At 59.5% G+C, this 12,709-nt stretch overlaps 1 protein-coding gene across 1 annotated transcript; it reads right to left on the bottom strand.

The window, feature by feature from the left end:
• Positions 1-5,086: 5,086 nt before the first annotated feature.
• SH2D5 (SH2 domain containing 5) lies at positions 5,087-8,707 on the bottom strand. The gene is made up of 7 exons (XM_062012982.1): positions 8,564-8,707; positions 8,267-8,470; positions 8,016-8,039; positions 6,708-6,879; positions 6,499-6,601; positions 6,251-6,410; positions 5,087-5,327 (listed from the first exon to the last, which is right to left on the bottom strand). Exons 1-7 carry the CDS (start codon positions 8,696-8,698, stop codon positions 5,127-5,129), a joined length of 999 nt encoding a protein of 332 aa, XP_061868966.1. The 5' UTR covers positions 8,699-8,707; the 3' UTR covers positions 5,087-5,126.
• Positions 8,708-12,709: the final 4,002 nt, after the last annotated feature.

Raw genomic sequence — 12,709 nt, 5'->3', positions numbered from 1 at the left:
AGAAAAATTGCTGCCCCAACCTCCTGACACCCACCAGTGAGATATTTGTAACTATTAATGAGATCCCCCTGAGCTCAGGCTTCTGTTCCCCAGGCTGAACAGCCCCAGGGCTGCAGCCTTTCCTCCTCACACACATGTTCCAGCCCCTCAGCATCTTGCTGGCCCTGCACTGGCCTCTCTCCAGCAGTTCCCTGTCTCTCTGCAGCTGGGGAGCCCAGCACTGGCCACAGGACTCCAGATCAGGCCTCAGCAGGGCAGAGCAGAGGGGCAGCACAACCTCCCTGGCCCTGCTGCCCACACTCTCCTTGCTGCCCCCAGGCTGCCACTGGCCCCTTGCCCACGAGGGCACCTTGCTGCTCATGTTGAGTTTGTTCTCACCCAGCACTGCCAGGTCTCTCTCCTGGAGCTGCTCTCCAGCAAGTCACCCCCAGCCTGTGCTGCTGCTGGGGTTGTTCCTCTCCAGGTGCAGGTGCCTCTTCACAAAGCCTAACAATGACAACAAAAACACCAACTTCATTAACTATTTCAGCTAACAATTGGCCAAGTAGAAATCTCCAGCTATGGGGGCTGTGCCAGATTCCTCAACTTTCTCCTCAAGTTTTCCAGCTGTCTTCCATTTAACTGCCAAAGTGGCAAGCTTCCCCATCTGCTCTGTGTCACACACTGTCAAAGCTGTAAATCAGAGAACCAGATGAGCTGTTTGTGTAGATGAGCCCCGTGAGTAAGCTCAGTGAAGGAATCATTGGGTGAAATGACTTGACTTGCATTGTAAAGGAGATCAGATAACAAGTTTCTCCAGGCTGTCTGAAGCATGAACTCCAAACCACATCATGAGCTGTGGAATCTCACAGAATCACTGAGGTTGGAAAAGTCCTTTAGGCTTCTCCAGTCCAGCCATTCCCCCAGCACTGCCACAGCCACCACTAACCCATGGCCCTCAGTCACAGCTTTGGGGTCCCTCCAGGGCTGGGGACTCCACCACAGCCCTGGGCAGCCAATGCCAGGGCTTGACAACCCTTTCCATGAAGAAATCGTTCCCAATCTCCAAACTAAACCTCCCCTGGGCAACCTGAGGCTGTTTCCTCCTGCCCTAGCACTTGTAGCTTTGGAGAAGAGGCCCAACCCCTCCCCAACCACAGCCTCCTGCCAGGGAGCTGAGGAGAGCAAGAAGGTTCTCCCCTCAGCTTCGTTTTCTCCAGGCTGAACACTCTCAGCCAGTAATTTAGGGCCTACATTTTGCTGTGGGGTGACCAGTCAGACCACACAGGTTCTGCACTCTGCTGGGACATCCAGTTACCTATCAAAATGCCTTAGTATTGCCTGAAGGAGGACTAAAACCACATTTAAAAACCCCAGAGAACCACCTTCCTGGGCTTGCAGGCAAAAAGAATTTAAAGTAGAAGTTTGCTGATTGATTCAGACATCTCACAGGCCCCAAGAAACCTGCCCTGAGCCACCCTCTGCCTCCCTCATTGTTAGCCTGGGTGTTACATGAGAAGAAACCTTTTTCTTCACCACTTATGGCAAAGGCTCCAATATCTGCTCAGTCACTGGGAGCTCTTTGAACACCCAAGCACAGAGTGAGGCATCACAGGTACTGCTAGAGCAGGCTTTGCTGAATCCCTCTGCTCTGAGGGGGAGCCTTGATCTCCCCAACAGGCTCCCAAACTCACATCCATTGTGCACAGGCAGACTATAGGAGTCATTGGTCTCCATGTTAGTTAATTAGTGTCACAGGCAAAACAGACTCAGCTTGGGGAGAAAGGGGTTTGATTTATTAATGAACAATCAAAACAGGGAGATGAGAAATGAAACCAAACCTTAAAACTCCTCCCTCTGCCCAGGACTCTCCTTCCTCCCCCCAGCAGCACAGGGGATGGGGTCAGTTCATCACAGATGGACTTTGCTGCTGCTTCTCAGGGGGAGGCCTCCTCATGCTTCCCACTGCTGCACTGTGGGGTCCCTCCCACGGGAGACAGTCCCTCACCAACTGCTCCAGCGTGGCTCCTTCCCATGGGCTGCAGCTCCTCACCAACTGCTCCAGCGTGGCTCCTTCCCATGGGCTGCAGCTCCTCACCAACTGCTCCAGCGTGGCTCCTTCCCACGGGCTGCAGCTCCTCACCAACTGCTCCAGCGTGGCTCCTTCCCATGGGCTGCAGCTCCTCACCAACTGCTCCAGCGTGGGTCACCCACAGGACAACAGTCCTTCAGGGACAGACTGCTCCAGCCTGGGGCCCTCACAGGTCACAAGTGCTGACAGCAAACCTGCTCTGGGCTCCTCTCTCCCCACAGGCTCTCAGGAGCTCGCTCCAGGGTGGGTTCCCCACGCAGTCACAGCCTCCCTCAGGCATCCCCCCTGCTCGGGCCTGGGCTCCTGCACGGGCTGCCCGTGGGTCTGTGCTCCCTGGGGCCTCCCTGGGCTGCAGGGGCACAGCTGCCTCCCCAGGGGCTGCACCACAGGGGACTCTTTCTGCCAGGGCCTCAGCATCCTCTTCCCCTCCTTCTCCACTGACCTTGGTGTCTGCAGAGCTCTCACTTTCTCACTCCCTGTTGCTGCTGCAGTTCAGCAACTTCTTCCCCTTGGATACATTAATCACAGGGTCATTACCCCAGTCACTAATTGGCCAGATCTGGCTCAGCTGTGGGTCCATCTTAGAACTGACTGGCATCAGCCCTGTGAGCTACAGGGGAAGCTTCTGGCAACTCTGTTTAAAGAAGCCTCCCCCCAGCTACCAAAAACCCGTCCCAGGCAAAAGCACCACAAACACCTGCCGGCATCTGCTCTGCAATTATCGATCACGTGGAAGGAACATTTCACCCAGCGAGCTCATAAATGACAGAAACATTCCAAACCTTGAGCAAACCCACAACAAAAAGCCACACAAAAGCATGGAGAGGATCCCTCCACTCCTCCAGCAGCCCCCTCTGAAGCGAATCTGAAACGAGCTGAATTCATTTCCAGCAGCATGGTCACGTCTGCTGAATTCATAACCAAGGCTGCACCGTGTCAGCTGCGAGCTCAGGATGGGCTTTGTCATGACTCAGTGCCACACAGCGACACGTACCGAGTGTGACTTCCAAAGAAAGAGCCTGAGGTGCTTCAGCAAGGCACGTGCCACAAGAAGCAATGTCAAACAGAGGGTTTGCTGTGAAAGGCTGGCACAGAACAGAGCAGAGGTGGCTGCAAACTAAACAAAGTGGGATTTTAGCTTTGTTTAAAGTCCTGAGTGGCTGGGACGAGGCCAGTGACAGAGTCACAGCCAGGCTGGGCTTTCTGCCTGTGCTGCAGGAGGATCCTGTGGTGAGCCCAGCTGGATTTGAGGCTCCATGAGGAACACCTCACCAGGACACGGCCAGGACAGATGCATGGGGCATTTTCCTTGCAGAGCTCCATAAACCCCAGACTTTGCAGGGTTTCACACCATGGCAGGTGATCACAGGCTCCAGAGACACAAAGTCACCAAAGTCACTCACATGGAAAGGCAAAAGGAACAGACAGAAATGGGATGCTGGAGGGGAATTGGGGGATGCAGAAGAAAACAGTGGGTCAGCTGGGGCTCCCTGACTGGGCAGGACACAGGGTGCAGGCAACAGGCAGCGGCTGTCAGCGGTGTGACGGTGTTACCCTGGAAACAGCTCTGCCCAACTCCTGCCCTCCCAGTGCCAACTGCAGTTGTCATGGAAACCAGTGCCACTGCTGATGGGGAACTGCAGCAAGGCAGCCAGTCCCCTTCTGCCACCCTGCCTCTCCTCAGCAGGACACACAGAGTGGTTTGTTACAAACCCTGAGCCCCATCAGAGGCTGTTTGGGTCTGTCCCTGCCTCAGTGTGGCACATGGCACCAGCACCTCTGTTCTCCTCACCAGGGATGTCCTGCAGGGAAGCAAATCACAGAATCACAGAATCTGCAGGGTTGGAAGGGACCTGCAAAGTTCATCCAGTGCAACTCCCAGAGCAGCACCACCTAGAGCAGGGCACACAGGGACTCATCCAGCTGGGTTGGAATGTCTCCAGAGAAGGAGCCTCCACAGCCCATCTGGGCAGCCCCTGCCAGGGCAGCAAGGAGAGTGTGGGCAGCAGGGCCAGGGAGGTTGTGCTGCCCCTCTGCTCTGCCCTGCTGAGGCCTCATCTGGAATCCTGTGGCCAGTGCTGGGCTCCCCAGCTGCAGAGAGACAGGGAACTGCTGGAGAGAGGCCAGTGCAGGGCCAGCAAGGTGCTGAGGGGCTGGAACGTGTGTGAGGAGGAAAGGCTGCAGCCCTGGGGCTGTTCAGCCTGGAGGAGACTGAGCTCAGGGGGATCTCATTAATAGTTACAAGTATGTAAATGGTGGGTGTCAGGAGGTTGGGGTGTTGCTTTTTTTATTGTATCTAGTGTCAGGACACGGGGTGATGGGATGAAGCTGGAACACAACAAGTTCCATTTAAACATAAGGACCAACTGTCAGTGTTTGAGTGAGGGAGCCCTGGCCCAGGCTGCCCAGGGAGGGTGTGGAGGCTCCTTCCTTGGAGCTCTTCAAAACCCACCTGGACACGTTCCTGTGTGACCTGATCTAGGTGGGAGCTGCTTCTGCAGGGGGTTGGGCTGGATGAGCTCTAAAGTCGCTTCCAACCCCACCATGCTGTGAAAGGGGGAGATGTGGATGGAGTCTGGGAGAACCTGAGGGGACCGTGTGGAGCCGGGACAAGCGCAGGGGCGCTGAGGCAGAGCCGGAGGGAGCTGAGGGGAGCCGGGCTGGGGGTCGGGCTGCGGTTGCCATGGCGATGGGGCAGCAGCAGCTTGGCCTGGCCCCGCCGAACCGCGTCACGGCCTGTGGCGATGGGGGGGACACGAGGGAGCGGGAGAGCGCGTGGGGGGCGCAGCGAGCACCGCGGCCAGCAGAGCCCGAGGGGCTGAGGCTGCGGGAGCCGGGCGCGGGGCAGCGTGTGCGTGGGAGCGGGGGGAAGCAGGGCAAGAAACGAGCCGCCAGCAGACCTTCGCCTCCGCTTGCACCAGAGCCATTTATTGCCGGCGCCGTGCCGTACAGCCCGCGGGGGAGGGGGGAATAAATAAGGCAGATGGCAGCGAGTTAAAGCTCGGTGGGGATCTGGAGGGGTGGCCGTGCCTGAGCAGGGGGGTGGCAGCCGGGCCTAACCCCGCTCGTGCTGCTCCCCGACGGGGCCGGCGGGGGCCCAGGCGGCCTCCCCGCGAGCGCTGGCCCCGCCGCCGGGGTCCCGCTCCTCGTAGCCGGGGTTGCGGCGGCCGGGGGTGAGGCGGCAGAAGCAGCCCCCCGGCACCCCGGAGTAATGAGCCAGGAGAGCGGCCACGCTGGCAAACTCGGCGTTGGAGTGCTGCCGTCGGCGTGGGGAGAGAGGGGAGAGGTGAGATCCCTCCCTCCCGCCTCAGACTGAGGCCGTGGTGGCCAAGAGTCCTTGCCAGGATGCCCGTATGTCCCTGTGCTGTGCGCCCAGGGTGCCCCCCAAAGTGACTGCACCACATGCACCCATGTACTTGTGCACCATGCAGCCACAAACCCACTGCAGAGGTGCACAAAGGAATCAAATACACCCATGTACCTGGTGCACCCACAGCTATGCAGCCCTGTGCACCCCACAGCTGCACCCTGCACACTGATACACCCACAAACCCAAGGCACCTGTGCCCAGCACACTCATGAATCCATCACACCAGTGCACCCATGCACCACACACCCATGCACCAATGCACTCGTGCACCCACAAGCTGCACAGCAAAGGGTGGGTACACCCATGCACTTGTACCCACTGGTAACTGCACCATGCACCATGCAGTGATGCACCCACCAATCCAATGTGCCCACAGACCAGCACCCCTCTGTACCCCTGCACACATGCACCCGTGCAGGAAATGCATCTGTGCACCCATGCACTGGGAAGCAAATGCACTGATGCACCTGTGCAGATGCACCCACAAATGCATGTGTGCACCCCTACATTGTATGCATGAGTGCACCATGCACCAAGTTAACTTGCCTTGTGCATCAAATGCATGGGAAGTACATTACACACCAGTGCATCCATGCACAGCTGCACCACACGCAGCAATACCACAGTGCATCTGTGTTCTGATGCACAGCTGCACCCAAAGCACATCCATGGCATCACATGCTCTTACACCTCAGTGCACCCAAGCACAGCTGCACCAAGCACATGTGCAGCCACCCTGAATCCACGTGCCTGGGGGCAACCGTGCAGCGAATGCCCTTCAGCCCCCCTGCCCCTGTGCAGCCCCTCACCTCCAAGCAGAACCTGCCCTGGTGTGTCCTGAAGAGGCAATAGGGGATGACGCCGCAGGGCGCCCGCACCCACAGGCACCAGCGCTTGGCCAGGCCGGGCTCGGGGCGCAGGAGGAAGGCGCCGGGCACGTCCTGCCGCAGCAGCGCGATCCCACCCTCCCTGCAGGGGAGGAGGTGGGTGGCTGGGTGTTTGGTGCAGAGGGCAGTGTGATGAGGAGCAGGAGGGGGGGTCGCTCCCACAAACTCACCTGGCGATGCCGGCGAAGGCCCACACGCTCTCGGCCAGGACGCCGGCGTTTTCGGGGAGGAAAGCCAAGTTCCTCGCCCCTTTGCTCTCCCATCCTGCCACTGCTGCAGGAGCCCATTAATCCCCTGTTCACCCTCATGAAGCTGAGGCTACATGTGTGTGTGTGTGGTTCCCCCCACCCCGCCGTGCCTGTTCCCCTCAGTCACTCACCAGCGTCCCGGGGCGGCTGGTGCAGCTGGCTCTCGCCGCCGCAGTCCCGGTAAGCCCCCGAGCGCAGGACTTTGCTGCGGATGGCTTTCTTCCGCACCAGAACCGGGGAGCAGTAGGGATTCCCTGGGCGCCAGCAGCCAGCTCTGCCCTCTACCTCCAGCCTTCGATCCTGGGACAGGGGTGAGGAAGGTGTTTGGGGGATGCTCATAGAATCACAGCATGGTGGGGGCTGGAAGGGACTTGCAGAGCTCATCCAGCCCAACCCCCTGCCAAAGCAGCTCCCACCTAGATCAGGTCACACAGGAACGTGTCCAGGAGGGTCCTGAAGACCTCCAAGGAAGGAGCCTCCACACCCTCCCTGGGCAGCCTGGGCCAGGGCTCCCTCACTCCAACACTGACACAGTTTCTCCTTATCTTTAAATGGAACTTGTTGTGTTCCAGTTTCATCCCATCACCCCTTGTTCTGTCACTGGATGCCATCGAAAAAAGTGCTGCCCCAACCTCCTGACACGCACCAGTGAGATATGTGGAACTATTAACAAGATCCCCCTGAGCTCAGTCTCCTCTTTTCTAGGCATGAAGCATTGTGCAAAGCCCAACCCATGCTGTGCAACAAGCAGGACAGCAAAAATGCCACACCAATAACTCACCAGGTAAAAAAGGAACTGTGCAAAAAAACCCCTCACCATGCAAAAAATGATGCTGTGCAAGGCACTGTGCAAAAAACACCCTGGGAAAGATGCCTTGTAAAAGTGCTCTGCAAAAAATGCCAGGCCAAAAAGAAACATGCAAACCACCCTGCAAAAAAGGAACCCACCCCTTAAAATGCCACTGAAAATGGGCTGTGCAAAACAAAGCACTGTGCAAGAAAAGCCTGAGTATGATGGGCCTGGAGAAATCATGGTGGGGGTTGGAAGGGCCCTGCAGAGCTGCTCCAGCCCCAGCCCCTGCTCAAGCAGCTTCCCCTGGCTCAGGGGGCACAGGAACGTGTCCAGGTGGGGTTGGAAACCTCCTGAGAAGGAGCCTCCACACCCTCCCTGGGCAGCCTGGGCCATGGTTCCCTCACCTCAGCACCAAAGGAGCTTCTCCTCCTGTGCCAGTGGAACTTGTTGGGTTCCACCTTATGTCCATCACCCCTTGTCCTGTCAGTTGAGACAACAGACAAAAGTGTCCCCCCATCCTCCTGACACCCACCCTTTAGGTACTTGTGTTGATGAGATGCCCCCTCAGGTTTCTCTTCTCCAGCTGAGCAGCCCCAGGGCTGCAGCGTTTCCTCACAGAAAGATGGGGAAAGCCATGCAAACAGCACAAGAAGTGCTGTGCAAAGAGCTGCTGTGCAAGGAAGGGCCGTGCCAGGCACTGTGAGACAACGGCCACGGCAAAGCGCCACCCATGGAAACACAAACACCACGCAAAGGGCGTTGGAGCTCACAGAGTCCCTGAGTGCTGGGGGCTGGAAGGGCCCTGCAGAGCTCCCCCAGCCCAAGCCCCTGCTAAAGCAGGTTCCCCTGGCTCGGGGGGCACAGGAACGTGTCCAGCTCCCTGTCAGAGCCACCTACCCCTGTGCCCAGGGTGCCCGGGGCCGCGGGCAGGCGCCGGAAGGACACGAGAGCGTTGACGTTTCGTGACACCTCCTCGGGGTTGAGCGGCTCCCGCAGCACCGTGGCTGCCACCAGCTCCCCCTCGGTCGCCTGCTCCTCGGGGTGAGCCAACAGGTAGCCCAGCTGGAAGGAGCGGCAGAGCAGGAGGTGCAGGGTCTGGACCTGGGGGAGGCAACAGAAGCTGCGTGCAAATATTAAAACTAGTGCTGATGAGGCTCTGTGAGGGGAGGGGGAGGGGGAAGCTGGGCCACGCACCTCACCCGGGGGCCCCACGAAGAGGTGGCAGAAGAGGGGGCTGGCGGGGCTGTGGGGGTTGCGGGCCACGAAGGCGAACTGGCGGTCGGCGTGATGCCACGTGCTGTAGAGGATCCGGCGCAGAGCGTGTGCCATCAGCAGCGTCTGCAGGGACAAGCAGGGGGGTGCCACAGGATCACTGCATGGGGGGGGCTGGAAGGGACCTGCAGAGCTCATCCAGTCCAACCCCCTGTCAAAGCAGGTGCCACCTAGATCAGGTCACACAGGAACGTGTCCTCGTGGGTCTTGAAGAGCTCCAAGGAAGGAGCCTCCACACCCTCCCTGGGCAGCCTGGGCCAGGGCTCCCTCACTCAAACACTGACACAGCTTCTCATGTTTATAAAGGAACTTGTTGTGTTCCAGCTTCTTTCCGTTGTCACTGGGACTGAGCCCCCCCAGAGCTCTCCCTGGGGTCACCTGTTTGCACAGCAGTGTGCAACCCTATTTACATATGCAAAGCAGGGTCTCAAGTGAAAAGCAACGCTCTGAGTGGTGCAATATCCCACCAGAGCACCTCTCCTGCAGGACTCAACACCCATGATACCCCTGTCCCCAGCACCCATGAGCCTCCCTCAGCACCCACAACCCTCCCTCAGCACCCATGCTCCCCTCTCAGCACCCATGAGCTTCCCTCAGCACCCATGATCCCCCCCCAGCACCCATGAGCCTCCCTCAGCACCCATGACCCCCCCCCAGTACCCATGACCCCACCCCAGCACCCATGAGCCTTCCCCAGCACCCATGACCCACCCCCCAGCACCCCTACCTCCCCGTCAGCACTGTAGACCTTCAGCCCCTGCAAGCTGAACCTCAGCACCACCGACCTCCTCCTGGGGCAATCCTGGCCGGGAGAGATGCAGCATTGCAGGGGGAGAATCAGGATGTGGCATTTAGGGGTGCATCCCCCCACAATTCAGGGTCCCCTCGTTGCCTGGTGAGGGGATTGGTGGGGGATGCCCGACCTTCAGCGCCCGCAGCTGCTCCTCCAGCTGCCCCACTTGCTGCTGCAGGTCCAAGTCCTCCACCACGAAGGAACCCACATACTGGAGAGGAGCAAAAACCCACCTGTGTCAGCAATAACCCCCTGACAATGGTGTAATTGCTCCCCCTGGAGCAACCAGACCACCCTGAGATGCTGGGTTTGGGGGGCGGGGGGTGGTCACAGGGATGCACCCTCATCCAAACCTCATCCCGCTGCCTAAATCACCTCGGCTGGCTTGGCGATGCCCCGGGCTCGCTGCTGGGGGGCTGCAGGGTCCGGCCCCCTCCCGTTACCCGCCTTCTTCTTCATGGCAGCGGGCTGTGGAGGCGAAGGCTGGAGCAGGGGGGGTTAAGCAGCTCTGCTGCTGCATCCGAGTTATGTGGAGCCAGCCAGAGTGGTGGGGTGGGAGCGAGCAGCCTGAGTCTGGATCTGGTCCCTGGTCACAGTCTCTGCGAGGAGGGAGGGGACAGACACAACCTGCCCCCACTGTCCCTTGTTCCCAGCCCGCTGAGCCCCAGGGAGATGCTGCAGCGGGTCCCCAATTCCTGACCCCAAGGCAGATGTCCCACAGGTGCTGGTCCTGACATAAGGGTCCCTCCATACCGGTCCCATTAAAGGGTCCCCAAGTCCAAAGTGAGGGTCCCATGTCCCTCCCCTGAGCAGGCTGCCCTCACATCCCAACTCCATCGTGAAGGTTCCCCTGTCCCAACCCCCATTCAAGGATCCTGACCCCAAGCACGAAGCCAAGGTCTCTGTCTCCTGCCCCTGAGCACCACACTGGGGTCCCACGTCCCTGCCCCAAGCAGGATGCAGGTAACCCCCACATGCTGACCCCTAAAACTAACATGAGGGTCCCCAAATCCCAGCTCTCAATGTGATGCATACAGTCCCCACACACAGCTGGGCCCCAAATGAAACCCAAGTGTCCCCATATCCTGACCCCCAGCAAGACACAAGTGCTCCCTGAGCCCCAGGCATAGAGTCTGGACCTCGAGCAACCTCCATGCAGTCCCACACCCCGACCCCCAGGGAGGTTTAGGGGTCAGCCCCATCCTGTCACACCCCCCACCAGCCCACTCCCCATCGGCCCCGCAGCACCGAGACCCCCACCGTTGTCCTTCGGGGGCGATCCCTGGCTCCCCAAGACACCAGCGCTGGGGCCAGCAGGTTTGAGGGATGCTTTTTCAGCCAGAGCACGCACCGAGGGGTGCACCCGGCCCCTCTGCAGCCACCCAGAGGGGTTCTGTCCCCTCAGCAGGGCTGAGACCGACGCAACTGGTCGTGCAAACGCCTGGGTGCAAACACACGGGGAAGGGGGGGTGCCCCTGCAGTGCCCCCATCCCCTTGGCAAGCTCAGGATCACCCCTCTCCTCGCCGCCACTATTTATGGGGGGGGTCTCTCCCCCCCAACCAATCCGCAGGCAGGAAGCCCCCAGGCCACGCCCCCTTTTCCCACGCTCCGTTTCTCAATGAAGCCCCTTCCCCTTCCCCCCCCAGCCCACCCCGGAGGTCCCCAAGGGAGGGCTGCTGACCCCAACCACCATCGCCGGAGACCACCCCCCTCATCCCGCAGGAACCCCCCACCCCCGGCTCACCGGCTGCTCGCTCCGATGGCTCCGGAGAAACGCAGGAGGAAAAACCCCCCTCCCCTCCCCTGCGCCTCTCGCTGCGGCTCTCGGCCTCGGGCCGTTGTTTTCCTCGCTCCTCCGGCAGCTCTGGCCGCGGCAGAGGGATGCTCGTGCCGTGGGTGTCAGGCGTTCGGCGGCTGCCAGGCCCCGGAGAGCCCAAGCCCACGCCGGGCACGGGGCAGGCAGCGAACTCTCATCTCCTGCCTCCGATGTGCCCGCGATGAATCACCGCAATTACCTCCCCGCTTGTTCTCCGTCTCTTGGAAGCGACGGCGAGCACGAACGCTCGGGGCTTTTTGGGAAACGCGCCTGCAAACGATTTCTCTTCCCCCCAACCCCTCCCTCCCCTCTCTCCTCTGACTGTGCCCAGCAGAGAAACGATTTCTAACCCCAACACGTGGGCACTCGCTCCCTCGCCCCCCCGGCCCTGCTGCTCACACCCTTCTCACCCCAGTCTCTCCATTCCCCCCACTCCTGTTTTCCCACTGCTATCCACTTCCAACCCCAGGGATAGCTCAGACCTCCCTGCAAGCCCCTGCAATCCCCCCTCTGTGCCCTCAGCCCCAGGGCTGGCCCTCGCCTCCTGGAAAGGGAGGGTTTGGGCAGAGGGTGGGATGGGGGGGGTCTGACCTGAGCCCTCAGCACTGCAGCTGAAAATCCCCTTCTCACAGCCCCCAGGGGGTGAAGGGAGCCTGGGTCAGGGCCAGCAGAACCGGAACAGGCAACAGCACAGAGACTGCACCAAAGCAGAAACAACAACCCCAGACAGATGGGACTGGAGGAATCACAGAGCGGGCCCAGGCTGGGCAGGAAGCAGAGGCTGCTGTGAGCTGCCACGGGCTGATTTGCTCCTGGGAGGGCAGCCAGAGCCACAGCTTTTTACTTAGGGGAGGGCTCAGGGTGCAGAAATCCCCTCCTTAGGGATGCAAACCCCAACAAAAAGGAGTGTGGTGAGGACCCAAGGGAGCTGCAGGGTTTGTTTTCAGGCAGCCTGTAGCAAATTCAGCCAAACTGGTGTTATCCAGAGCTGTGTTTGAACCAGGATCTGGGGGGGTTGTTGAGGGAAGGTTATGGGGAAGAGGGAGAAGATCCTACAGCTGGGCTGGTCACCATCCCCTGAACATCCCCTTGAGCTGTTTCTCCGCCTTTGGCCTGGTGTCAAATGCTGACAAAACCCACCCTTTGGGTAGCAGCAGCCCCAGGGAAGAGCCATTAAATGAATGTTTCCAATTGCTTTTCATCCCTGGGGCTCCAGCTCCCTCCCTTTCCTGCCGGCTGTGGTTGTGACCTGATGGCTTTAAAGCCTTGTTAAGGGGCTGGGAACAATTTGGGGCACTTCCAGAAGAGCTGTTTCAGCTGGCAGTTGGTACAGGCAGCACAGGGGGGCTGAAATGAATAAATTCAGTATGGTTTTCTCCTTTTTTTGTTCTCTAGAGGCACTTCCACTCCTCTCAGCTCTCTTCTGGAAGCAGGTTGAACAATGGCTGTTGGGTGACA

This window comes from Colius striatus, chromosome 21 (assembly GCF_028858725.1).
Source record: "Colius striatus isolate bColStr4 chromosome 21, bColStr4.1.hap1, whole genome shotgun sequence".
Lineage (NCBI taxonomy): Eukaryota > Metazoa > Chordata > Aves > Coliiformes > Coliidae > Colius > Colius striatus.
This window is presented reverse-complemented; position numbering and strand designations above follow the sequence as displayed.

What these genes read in the sequence shown, in the direction of transcription:
- SH2D5 (XM_062012982.1), bottom strand. Translation starts at nt 8,698, where the DNA reads ATGGCACACGCTCTGCGCCGGATCCTCTACAGCACGTGGCATCACGCC. An exon ending in TCTTTGCACAGCACTTCTTG is followed by an intron (nt 6,880 to 8,015) that starts TGCTGTTTGCAT and finishes TCACCCCTGTCC; the next exon opens with CAGGATCGAAGGCTGGAGGT. An exon ending in GCCTTCGCCGGCATCGCCAG is followed by an intron (nt 6,411 to 6,498) that starts GTGAGTTTGTGG and finishes CCTCCCCTGCAG; the next exon opens with GGAGGGTGGGATCGCGCTGC.